The 12,881-nt window shown below is 41.2% G+C and overlaps 1 protein-coding gene across 2 annotated transcripts in view; it reads right to left on the bottom strand.

Annotated features, from left to right (window-relative positions):
• LOC143032340 (nucleosome-remodeling factor subunit NURF301-like) overlaps nt 1-12,881 on the bottom strand; it is a 311,934-nt gene that overhangs the window by 100,450 nt on the left and 198,603 nt on the right. For both annotated transcript variants that reach the window (XM_076196918.1, XM_076196919.1), the window contains one exon: nt 3,795-3,945. In XM_076196918.1, the coding sequence (XP_076053033.1) occupies nt 3,795-3,945 (151 nt within the window). The remainder of the gene's footprint in view (nt 1-3,794; nt 3,946-12,881) is intronic.

Raw genomic sequence — 12,881 nt, 5'->3', positions numbered from 1 at the left:
CATTTTTTTTGTGGTACGTATTTATTCACTCCCTCATTATAAATTTCTTTTAGTATATTCCATTTCTCTTCCATCCCTGTTTCTTCATTTAGGAATTTTTCCTAAATGTGGCCTGAAGGGATTTCTCCCTGCCTTCTCTTTTTCTGCATGAGATGATGGAGAGGGGGAGTCGCCAATTAAATGAAGTGGCCTTGCTCTGGATGTGCTGTGTCTTGCTACATTGCTTCTGACTCAAGGCAGTGGGCGAGATACAGGGATGACCCTTCATCCAGGAGGAGTCAAGATAAGAGGGAGGAAAGGGTGGTGAATGGGAGTGGAGTATGTGGTGATGAAATAGGTGGGAGTGAATTTATGCATTTAACTTTGGCTATCTCCCTTGTATGAGGGAAAAAGCCATTGGTATATGTATGTATGAAAATAGCATTTTAATGGATATGGCTGGGGCATATGATTACCAAGCACAGCAATAAGGGCTGCAAGAGATAAGGAACCACAACTAAAACATTGATATGGGCAGACATGCTTTAGTAAGACAGCAAATATGTTTACAAGATAGAAATGGAGAGATAATTAAATTCAGACAGAATGGTAATAAGAGTAGATGAATTTTACCAAGAGCTTTACTTGTTAAAGACTGCAGTTGAGTCAAATTCATCTGTAGACATGAGTAGTGTACCAGAAATTACAAAGAAGTAGAATTTGCTCAAATATATGAAGCGAGGAAAAGCACCTGGGGAAGATGGTATATTGATAGATCTTTTGAAAGACACAGGGAAAGAAATTCGTATTAAGTTAGAGTTGTACACCCAAGAAAGTGTTTCTGAATCCTGGTGCAATGCTATAGTGATTTTGCTTCATAAAAAAGGAGACCAGAACCTTAATAACTACCAACCAATTAGATTGCTATAGTGATTTTGCTTCATAAAAAAGGAGACCAGGACCTTAATAACTACCAACCAATTGGCTTGCTATCAAATGTATATAAAGTATTCTCCAAGACCCTTACAAACAGACTAAGTCAGGTTCTAGGTGGAAACCAACCAAGATAACAGGGTAGGCTTTAAAAGCAGATATTCGACTCTAGACCATTTGCAGGCAATGAACCAACTAATTGCGAAAACGACAGATACAATATACCTCTTTGTTTAGCTTTTGTAGATTGAGAAGGCCTTTGACTCTGAACAAATAGCAATACTAAACTTGCTATGCCAGCATGGCATAAACAAACAGATTGTAAGGGTTCTAGAAAAGATTTATGCGAAAGGGATCATTGTAATTCAACTACATAAAAATACAGAAAAGATCAAGATTGAGAAAGAAGTAAGGGAGTATGACAAGACAATACAGTTTCACTCAAATTATTTACAGCCTGCTTGGAATAGATTTTCAGAAGGTTGAATTGGGAAGAGAAAGGTTGAAGAATAATGGCGAATATTTTAACCACCTAAGACTTGCGGATGACATTCTTATTTCAGAAAGAGCAGAAGACTTGCAAGATATACTGAGTGATCCGAACAAGGAAAGCCTCAAAGTAAGTTTAAAAATGAATTAAGTAAAACCAAAGTAATGTTCAACACAAAAGTTCAAAGTAAAGAGATTATAATCAATGGGGATAATCTTGAAATGGAAGAGTATAATTATTTAGGCCAGATGATGAGTGATCAAAGATCATGATAATAAAATAAAAAGACATATTACAATTGGTTGGAAAGTGTATGGTAAGTATAATAAAATCCCTAGAGGCTCTCTACCTTTATGCTTGAAACATAAAGTTTACAATCAATGCATTGTGCCAGCAATAATCTATGGATGTGAGATCTGGAAACTGACAAAGGCAACAGAGACAAAGCTAAGGACTGCACAGAGGAGAATGGAGAGATCAATGATGGGAATAACACTGAGAGACCGAAAGAAAGCAAGCTGGGTGAGAGAGTGGATTAGAGTGAAAGATATCATGGAGGCGGTAAAAAAGAGGAAGAGGAATTGGGCAGGTAAGTTAGTGTGAATGACTGATGCGCGATGGAGCAGGTGTGTTACTGAGAAGATGCTCTGGGATGGGAAGCGTGGAAGAGGGAGACCAGACAGGTGGAGATGAGAATGAGAGGTTTGCAGGAGTGACATGGCAGAGGTTGGAGTGGTCATGTGAATCATGGAATGCTATGAAAGAGGTCTTTGTTCAGCAGTGGACTCAGGATGGCTGATTTGATTGACTGACAATACAGGCACTCCTCGTTTAACGACCTACTCGGTTAACGACAACTCGGAGTAACGACGGGCTTTGTGACAGACCAATATTCGTTTAACGTAAATCTCCTGAAGTTACGACGTCGTGTACGATAATTAAGTTGGCTGAGGCAAATTTGTATGATGTTATAAATGAACTTGTACGGTGAATATTAGCTGTGAGGTAAAGTGTTCTGAAGCTTAGGTCTACATTACAATCCTCCAAGCTGGAAAAACTACCTGGGGTACAATATATACCGGTAGTGGTAAATTTTTAGTTTCGACCAAGGGCGCAATATAGCAATAGAAAATTAATTATTAATTTTGTAAATTATAATGTATCAACGTAATATGCAATTTCGTGAGCGGAAATAAAAAAAAGGTGCTAAAACAAATTTCGTAAGTAATGAAGTCATGTCGGACGAATGGTACACCATGTTTGTTATGATAGATGCGAACGTCGAGGAAATGAAAGGATGATAAATTCGCCTAACCTAAACTAAACTAACCTAACCTGTGTTTGATAAATCATTACCTGCAAATTAAATGTCATCCGGGTTGTCCTCGTTGTCGTCGTCGTGAGAGACGTTGGCAGACGACAAGATGGCGTCCCGATCCTATGCTACCGACTTCGTTCATTAGCATATTTTCTTGTAGCATGGTATTTTTTACTTTCATTTCCGCCCACAAAATTGCATATTACGTTGATACATTTTAATTTACAAAATTAATCATTAATTTTCTATTGCTATATTGCGCCCATGGTCGAAACTAAAAAAATACCCCAGTATTCAATATGGAATGTCAGCATACACAGATTTGGTCATATACGGTAATTTCGGGAACATAACCACCGTAAATAAACAGTAAATAAAGCTTTAATGTACTGTATAAAAGAGGGAAATACACGAAAATAAAGATACATGTATTGCTGGACATTGTACATACAGTACATGTACGTATATGTATACACTTTCGCTTAACGACCAATGCGGTTAACGACGGCGCGCTGGTCCCAATTGTCGTCGTTAAACGAGGAGTGGTTGTAGTTAGAACTATGGTCATGTGAATGACAATGGCTGGTGTATGATGACATCAATGGATGGACACTGAATCTATGGGAGTCCCAAGCCATGGGTGATTTGAAATTACTACCACTGACTAGCTATCTCCCTTATCATAAGGGGAAGAGGGCCTTGGTATATACATGGATAGATTACTGACTGGTCTCACAACTGGGGAAAATTATGGTTACAGCCATTCTTTATGGATAAAAGAAGTTATGGATATGACATGCACAGATATATACTGAGTAACAATATTCACATGAGACCCAAAACTCCATGAAGGAAAAATTAGGTAATGAACATAATGTGTTCATTCAATGAAACCTGAAAAGTGCAAACTATAACAGAAAGCAGTGACTAAAAATATCACACATTAAACCACTTTATATGTAAAAGTAATATCTATTAAATAATAATAAAAATCAATCAATCAATTTACAATTAATCTGATACCCAAGATAAATCAATGCCCCATGGAATGAAGATAAAATGTTAATTTCTTACCTGTCGACAAAAGCAAAACAGTTCTTTGTTGAGCTTGGCATTGGCACAATCATCACACACATACTCTGTCATGCTTCGGCTCATGGCTTCCGTTATACCCACACAATCTCCATGGAACCAATTGCCACACAAGTCACAACCAACATAGAACCTGCAAGAAAATGAAACTTAAGTATTTCAGGGGTTCATAAAAAATTGACAAGTATTCATATGTATGACCTACCTAGCACTAGGTACTTGCGCTGGTAGTCTTATGAGACAGACATTCATGAGAATCATTTCCCAGCTGCTTGCAAACATGTCACAATACCCTCACTTCCATCTAGAGGTGGAAACCCAAGAGGATCCATGCTGGGTCCATGATAATCAACCCTAAATATCTTTCCTCCATTTTTTCTCATACAAAACTGACACCTAGTCAGGGATTCCATTTTTACAGTAGTTGCCCAGTGGGATCCTTTGAAGCAACAAATGGTTGCCCGCAGATGAAATCCACCTCAGTTGTTTAAAAAAAATCACATCTTAGCCAAAAATTGATGTATTCTCAAAATTCAGTGCATCTCTTAGAGGATCTTTTGCCAAAAACAGCTCACTCAAAGAAGCCACCCTGAGCCTCCAGGCAGAACCTGAACCTGCAGCAAGCAGTCTTCATGGTCTCCTTCAAGAGACGCCTGAACACCAATCTGATCCTAGCAATCAACTCATCCTTGGTGTTGCAGGTAATATGACTGGTGTCTTTTTCAACTGTGCCCCATGAGGTTGCAATCAGGCGAGTTGGGGAGGGCCAGATGTTGGGACTGAAGTAAAAGTTCTCAGACAGCAACTTCTGGATATTCACAGAGGTGTGACAAGGAGCTGAGTCCAGCTGCCACACATATGGTCTCCCCGCAGCCACCCTCTCCACTCAGCGCTTGACAACAGAGGACAGCAACTCAATATAGCCATCTGAAGTGAGTCTGAGTCCCTCTTCAAAGATGTGGAGCAGCATGATGTGGCCTTGGCTGGAAACACATCCAAAGACCAAGGAAGGAGTGAATAAAATTTATATGTACCATAACAAAAAACAGAAAGAACATACATAAAAAGCTGATACAACAAAAGTTGTAGTGAAGCTAAGGACAAAAGAGACAAAGCTTGGAAAAAATGGAAAAGAGACAAAAAACCAAACAAATGGAAAACATACATCAAACTGAGAAATGAATAAGTAAAAGTACGCAGAGATGAAAAGAGAAACTACGAAAAAAGGATAATAGATAAATGCAAGGAAGTACCCAAACTATTTTACAAGTATGCAAATGGAAAATTAAAAAACAAACAAGAAATAGAAAAACAGCGCCAGGGCAAAAATGAATATATAGAGGAACCACTTCAAATCAGTGTTCACATTAGACTGTGAAGAAATCAAGAGAGAATTATCCCCACAATGAAAGAAATAATCGTAACACAAAAAGAAATCAGCGACCAAATTAAAACCCTTGATGTTAGAAAATCACATGGCCCAGACGGAATTGCAAACTGGATACTGAAACAATGCATGGAAGAATTAACTGACAAAATATACATTATAATTAAAGTATCACTTAAAGAAGGAAAAGTGCCACTGGACTGGAAAAAGGCAAACATTGTACCAATCTATAAGGGAGGTAATAAAAAAGACCCATCTAATTACAGACCGGCATCACTGACAAGCACAATAGCAAAAATTTGTGAAAGAATTGTCAAAAATAGATGGGTAAAGCACCTGTAAGAAAAAACGATACCTGTCTGGGGTATTGGCTGCATGTTATTGTGTTAAAGTACCATGCAGTTCATACTTTAGGGTCTATATGGGACACCCCTACGGACCAGAGCCACACATCATTTTGTCTGTGATAGAGGAAAACTCTGTTCAAGAAAAATTATGACACTTTTATACTACGACTGTCCCTCCATTATACTGTCCCCCAACCCTTGTTACTGTCCTGTACAATTTCTCTGAATATTCATTTCCTTTTTCACCTACCTACCCTGTGGTGGGGGCAAAAGAATACTGCCACCAAGTATTTCCACTTGGATCATAAGAGGCGAGAAAAAACAGACCAGGCATCCTTCTCCCTGTAGCCCCAATTGGGACATTCCTACGAAAAAGTAAAGGCATAAAAGGGTCTAGGAGTTTTCCAACCAGCACCCTAAGGTTTGGGTCTTTTAATGTGTGTGGATGTGGTACAGATGAGAGTAAAAGGGAAGAGATTGGCAGTATGTTTGTGAGAAGAAAGATGGATGTGTTGGCTTTGAGTGAAACTAAGTTGAGAGGGAAGGGCGAGTGTAAGTTTGGAAGTGTAAGTGGGAGGTTATCAGGAGTGAAGAGAGGGCGAGGGAGAGAAGGGGTGGCTATACTAGTAAGTGAAGAGATAGGTAAACGTGTAGTGGAGTGGAAGGAGGTTTCCTCAAGGATAATGTGGATGAAGGTGAAACTGGGAAAGGAGATGTGGGTTTTTGTAAGTGCATATGGGCCTGGTAGTGAGAAGAGTGTAGAAGAAAGGGAGGCTTTCTGGATAGATTTAAATGAGTGCATAGAGGGATTAGGGAGAAATGTCAATGTAATAGTACTGGGAGACCTTAATGCTAGGGTAGGAAATGAACCAATTGACAGAGTGGTTGGGAAATGTGGAGTTCCAGGAAAGAATCGTAGTGGAGAGTTGATGGTGGAGACGTGTCTAGAAAGAGTTGATGATAGCAAATACAGTGTTTCGGAAGAAAGTCAAGCATAAGTACTGTACACATGGGAGAGGGTGGTGGATGGAAGGGTGGTAGATAGAGCGTTAATGGACTATGTAGTGGTAGATAGGAGTATAATAGGAAGAGATAAGGATGTACATGTGCTAAGGGGAGAGGGTGGGGGAATATTAGATCATTTTTTGGTGGAAGGTAAGTTGAGAGTGGAGGATAGATGGAGAAAGAGGAAAGGGACAAAAGGTAGGGAGGTACTTAGAGTGAACTCTTTAAATGAAAAGGAAAAGGAGTACAAGAAGAAGCTGAGAGAGGAGTAGGATGGAGTGAAGGATAGAGCTAGGAGTGGAGGAGGAATGGGGATGGCTCTAGGAGGGAGTCACAAAATGTGCAAAGATGGTGTGTGGAACAAGAAGGACAGGGGGAAATAGAAGGAAGGGTAGTGAATGGTGGGATGAGGAAACAAAGAAGGTTGTAGAAGAGAAGAAGCGAGCTTACACAGATTGGTTACAAAATAGGACGAGGGAGACATATGAGAGGTACAAAGAAAAGAAAAGAAAAGTAAAGCACAAGGTAAAGGAGGCAAAGAGTAGAGCAGATGTGAAATGGGGTAAGAGTATAACAGAAAATTTTGAAAGTAATAAAAAGATGTTTTGGAAAGAAATTAAGAGAGGAAGAGGAGGAGAATCAAGTAGAGAAGAAAAGGTACAAGGTGCCTGTATAGTTCCACTTTACAAGGGAAAAGGGGACAAGTGTGAATGTGATAGTTTCATGGGGATTAGCCTGTTAAGTGCAGTTGGGAAGGCTTATGGGAGGATCTTGTTTGAGAGGATTATGGGAAAAACAGAGGGAGTAATTGGTGAGGAACAGTGTGGATTTAGGACGGGTAGAGGTTGTGTAGATCAGATTTTTGTAGTACGACAAATATGTGAGAAAGCTATAGGAAAGGGGAGGGATGTTTTTTGGGCTTTTATGGATCTGGAAAAGGCTTACAATAGTGTAGATAGGAAGGAACTGTGGGAGGTTTTGCAGATATACATCATTTTGTCTGTGATAGAGGAAATATCTGTTCATAGAGAAATGATGATACTTTATTATAATATGACTGTCCCTCCATTATGCTGTCCCACAACCCCTTGTTATTGTCCTGTGCCATTTCTCTGAATATTCATTTCCTTTTTTCACCTAGCCCTGTGGTGGAGGAAAAGAATACTGCCATCAAGTCTTCCCACTTGAGTCATACAAGGCAACAAAAAAAATGGGACGGGGATTAGGAATAGGCATCCTCCTCCCTGTAGCCCCAAAGGGGATATTCCTAAAAAAAGTAAAGGCATAAGAGAGTATAGGAGCTTTCCAACCAGTACCCTATGGTTTGGGTCTTTTAATGTACATGAATGTGGTACAGATGAGAGTGAAAGGGAAGATATAGGCAGTATGTTTGTGAGAAGAAAGATGGATGTGTTGGCAATGAGTGAAAATAAGTTGAGAGGGAGGGGCAAGTGTGAGTTTGGGAGTGTAGTCGGGAGGTTCTCAGGAGTGAAGAGAGGATGAAGGGGAGAAGGGGTGGCTATACTAGTAAGTGAAGAGATAGGTAAGCATGTAGTGGAGTGGAAAGAGGTTTCTTCAAGGTCAATATGGATGAAGGTTATATTGGGAAGGGTGATGTGGGATTTTGTAAGTGCATATGGGCCTGATAGTGAGAAGAGTGTGGAGGAAAGGGAGGTTTTTTGATAGATGAGTGCATAGAGGGATTAGGGAGAAATGTCAATGTAGAGGTATTGGGAGACATTAATGATAGGGTACGAAATGAAGAAATAGACAGAGTGGTTGGGAAGTGTGAAGTTCCAAGAAAAAATCGTAGTGGGGAATTGATGGTGACGTGTCTAGAGAACTGATGATAGCAAACACAGTGTTTAAGAAGAAAGTCAAGCATAACTACATATAGGAGAGGGTGATGGATGAAAGGGTGGTAGAAAGAGCGTTAATGGCCTATATAGTGGTAACCAAGAGTAGAGTAGGAAGAGTTAAGGATGAACATGTTCTAAGATGAGAGAGTGGGAGAATATTAAATAATTTTTTGGTGGAAGGTAAATTGAGAGTGGAGGATAGATGGAGAAAGAGGAAAAGGACAAAACGTTGCCGATTTAATGAAGTGGCCTTGTTGTGGATGTGCTGTGTTTTGTGGCACTGCTTCTGACCCAGGGCAGTGGGCAAGATGGAGGGATGACCCATCATCCAGGAGGTGCCAAGACAAGAGGGAGGGAAGACGATGGAGGGAAGTTGAGCATGTTGGGGATGAAATGGGTGGGAGTGGTTTTTGTGCCTTTGTTTTTTGGTTATCCCCCTTGTAAGGAGGAAAAATACTTAGGCATATGTATGTATTTACCTAGTTGTATTATACGGGAAGAAAGCTATGCTCGTGGTGACCTGTCTTTGTATCTCTCAGCATCAAGTTTTTTCTTAACCACTTCACTCCGGGCCAAAATCTCGCGGGCATCACTAGCTGCCAGACGTACGATGTTGCGTCATAATACTCGCATTATAAAAAATAAAGTCACCGCTGTATCGATCGTTCTCTCTTTCACCCGTGAATTTTGATAACCATAAAAAATATGATGAAGCCAGTTTACAGAGTATGGGGGTCACGCAGGTACAACTACAATAAATATAACCAAGACACCGTTATGGCAGCCTCGCGTACTCACTTGCTCCTCATGACGCCTACGTAGGCGTCACCATATGGAAGGGGTTAAAATCTTGAATAGTGTTTGCACACACTTTCATTGTCTAATTTGTTCCAAGTATCTATCACTCTGTGTGGGAAGCTGTTCCTTTTCAGATCTCTTCTGTAACTATCCTTTTTTAGTTACTTTTCGTGTCCTCTTGTTTTACCATTATCCTATATCAACAAGTCATTTTTATCTAAGACTTCCATTCCTTTCATTATTTTATAGTCAGCAAGTTTCCTCTTTCCCTTCTTTGTTCCAAAGTTGGTAATTCTAGTTTGGACAGTCTTTGCTCATATGTCAGTTCGGAAAGAGTTGGTGCTAGTTTTGTTGTTGCTCTTTGTATTCTTTCTAATTTTTTTTTATATTCTTTTTGGTATTGGGTGTATGTATGTGTATATGAGTACATACATACATATATATATATATATATATATATACAGTGCCCGCAAAGGAAATGTTCCCATGAAAAACGCAAGTGAAATGTTCCCACGAGATTTGTAGGGTACTTTTCCACTGCATTCCCGCCATACAAATAGTGAGAGAAGTTTGGAGTGATGTGGCTCATACCAGCCTGGCTGACTCTGACTCCTCCCCTCACCCATGTGGGATGTCTCAATCTGCTCCCAGAGCCCAGTGAGAGAGGATCTGTGATGCTCTGCTCCTTGTTCACAATGGAACGTACAAAGCTCACTATGGAGAAGACCCGTGCACTCGCCCTACTGGAGCAGGGAGTGCCTATGATACATGTAGCCAGCGAGCTAAACATAAGCAGAAGGACTATCTACAAGCTGAAACATGCTGCTGCTGCACTCCCTGCTGGCACCGTCCCACTAAGGAAAGCAGGCTCTGGGGGCCAAAGACTTTTCCAAAGACAGATAAATCTTAAAGCGAGAAGTAGGGAAAAAACCTTCGATAACAGCAACCGAGTTAAAAAATAAGCACCCTGAGCTGCTGAAAAATGTTGCTATTCGAACAATCCAACATCGCCTTCAAATGGACCTGGGTTTGACCTGTCGGCATGCCACCAAGAAACCGCTATTGACGAAGACCATGAAGAATAAGAGGATGCTATTTGCAAAGAAATATAAGGACTGGACCCAGGAGCAGTGGAAGGATATGATGTGGAGTGATGAGAGCACCTTCCGACTCATCAGGGGGGGCGCCAAAATGGTGAGGAGGCCTAGTGGTGTGTCCAGGTACGACCCACGGTACACCATGAAGACTGTGAAACACCTGGATAGTGTGATGGTTTTGGGGTACTTCAGTGGGAAAAAGGGCAGGGGTGGACTGTATTTCCTCCCCAAGAACGTAACAATGAGGGCAAGTAATTATATTGATGTACTGAAAGATCACTTGATGCTTATGTGGGAAATTCATGAGTGTGATTTTTTTATGCATGATGGTGCTCCTGCCCATAAGTCAAAAGCTGTGAAAAAGTTCCTGGCAGATAATAATATTGATGTTTTGGATCGGCCTGGTTATGCAGATATATGGGATAGGAGGAAAGCTTCTAGGAGCTGTCAAGAGTTTTTATGAGAGTAGTAGAGCTTGTGTCAGGATTAGAAATGGAGAGAGTGAGTGGTTTGAAGTAAAGGTGGGACTTCCTCAAGGATGCGTTATGTCGCCCTGGCTGTTCAACTTATACATGGATGGGGTAGTGCAAGAGGTAAATGCAAGGGCAGTGGGTCAGGGATTGGAGATGGTTAAAGAAAATGGAGAAAAGTGGGAGGTGAGCCAGCTGTTGTTTGCTGACGACACTGCGCTTGTGGCAGGATTGGAGGAGGGATTGAGGAAGTTGGTGACAGAGTTTGGGAGAGTATGTGATAGAAGAAAGCTAAAGATAAATGTGGGTAAAAGTAAGGTGATGAGATGTACAAGGGGTGAAAGTGGCAGTAGACTGAAAGTGAGCATTAAGGGAGAGCGACTGGAGGAAGTGGATAGTTTTAGATACTTGGGTGAGAATGTGGCAGGAAAAGGTGGAGTGAAGGTGGAGGTAGAATGTAGATTGAGAGAAGCGAGTAAATGCCTTGGTGGATTAAAGAGTATAATGAGGAATAGCCATTTGGGAATGGATGCTAAGAGGAGACTGTATGAAGGAGTGATTGTGCCAACAGCACTGTATGGGGCAGAAACATGGAACATAAGAGAGGAAGAGAGAAGGAGTTTGAATGTGTTTGAGATGAGGTGTCTGAGAAGTATGATGGGGTTACTAGGCTAGATAGAGTGAGAAATGAGGAGGTGAGGAGAAGAACGGTGGTGGAAAGGGAGTTGGGAGATAAGGTTGATGAAAGAGTATTAAGATGGTTTGGACACATGGAAAGAATGAGTGAAGAAAGACTAGTAAAAGAGGTATGGAAGGCAGATGTGAAGGGAGTGAACATGACGGGACGTCCTAGGATGAGGTGGATGGATGGGGTGAACGGGGCTTTGGGGAAGAGGGGAATGTCTGTTGAGGAAAGACAGGAGAGGACAGAAGACAGGGTTGAATGGAGAATGGTTGTATATGGATGATGTTGTGATGCATGAGGTGGAATGGGCAGGGGGATGGGGGGTGAGGTAGTATGTGTGAGAAAATTTGATGCAGCCCAAAGGGATTTCTCCCCGTCTTCACCTTTTATGCATGGGAGGACGGAGAGCGGGGGTCGCCGATTTAATGAAGCGGCCTTGCTGTGGATGTGCTGTGTCTTGCGACACTGCTTCTGACCCAGGGCAGTGGACAAGGTGCAGGGATGACCTGTCATCCAGGAGGTGCTAAGATAAGAGGGAGGAATGGGTGGGAATGATTTTATGCCTTTTCCTTTTTGGCTACCTCCCTTGTAAGGGGGAAAAAGCCTTGGTATATATATGTATGTAAACCCGATCGAAAATGTCTGGAACCAAATGAAAAATGAAGTGGAAAAGTTGCGCCCCACCTCGATCACCAGCCTGAAGGAAACCTTGCAGAAGTTGTGGGTCACGATGGATGCCTCCTACTTCGAAAACCTAGCCATTTCAATGCCAAAGAGGCTTGAACAGGTGTTAAAAACAAAAGGAAACATGTCTAGGTACTAGAAGTAAACATAAGGATGCAATAAAACAAATGTAACTTGTACTTTTGTGTTTTTTTTATCCCAAAGAACCTAGTGGGAACTTTTCATTTGCAGCCACTGTATATATATATATATATATATATATATATATATATATATATATATGTATATGTATATATCAGGGGTGGACAATTCCAGTTTTACAGTAGTTGGCCAGTGGGATCCTTTGGAGCAACTCATGGTTGTCCCCAGACAAAATCTGGGTGTCCCGGTTGAGTGGGCGTCCGAATTGTCCACCCCTGCTAATAACTGGTCCCTTTCTCCTACTAGCCGGTGAGATAGAAATCAACCCACACCAATACAATACAATCAACAGTCCAATATTTTCAGGAGCAAGAGGAAATTGTGATGCTCAATTGGCTCTCCCATCCCTCCTGTGCTGACATACATATACCAAAGGCTTTTTCCCCCTTACAAGGGAGGTAGCCAAAAAGAAAAAGGCACAGAAACCATTCCCACCCATTCCATCCCTAATACACTCCACTCCCCTCCATCCTCTACCCTCCCTCTCATCTTGGCACCTCCTGGATGATGGGTCATCCCTGCATCTTGTCCACTGC

Source organism: Oratosquilla oratoria, chromosome 13 (assembly GCF_046742065.1).
Source record: "Oratosquilla oratoria isolate Oo_2021 chromosome 13, ASM4674206v1, whole genome shotgun sequence".
In the NCBI taxonomy this organism is placed as follows: domain Eukaryota; kingdom Metazoa; phylum Arthropoda; class Malacostraca; order Stomatopoda; family Squillidae; genus Oratosquilla; species Oratosquilla oratoria.
Note: the sequence above shows the minus strand (reverse complement) of the source record. Positions and strands in the feature narration are given on the sequence as shown.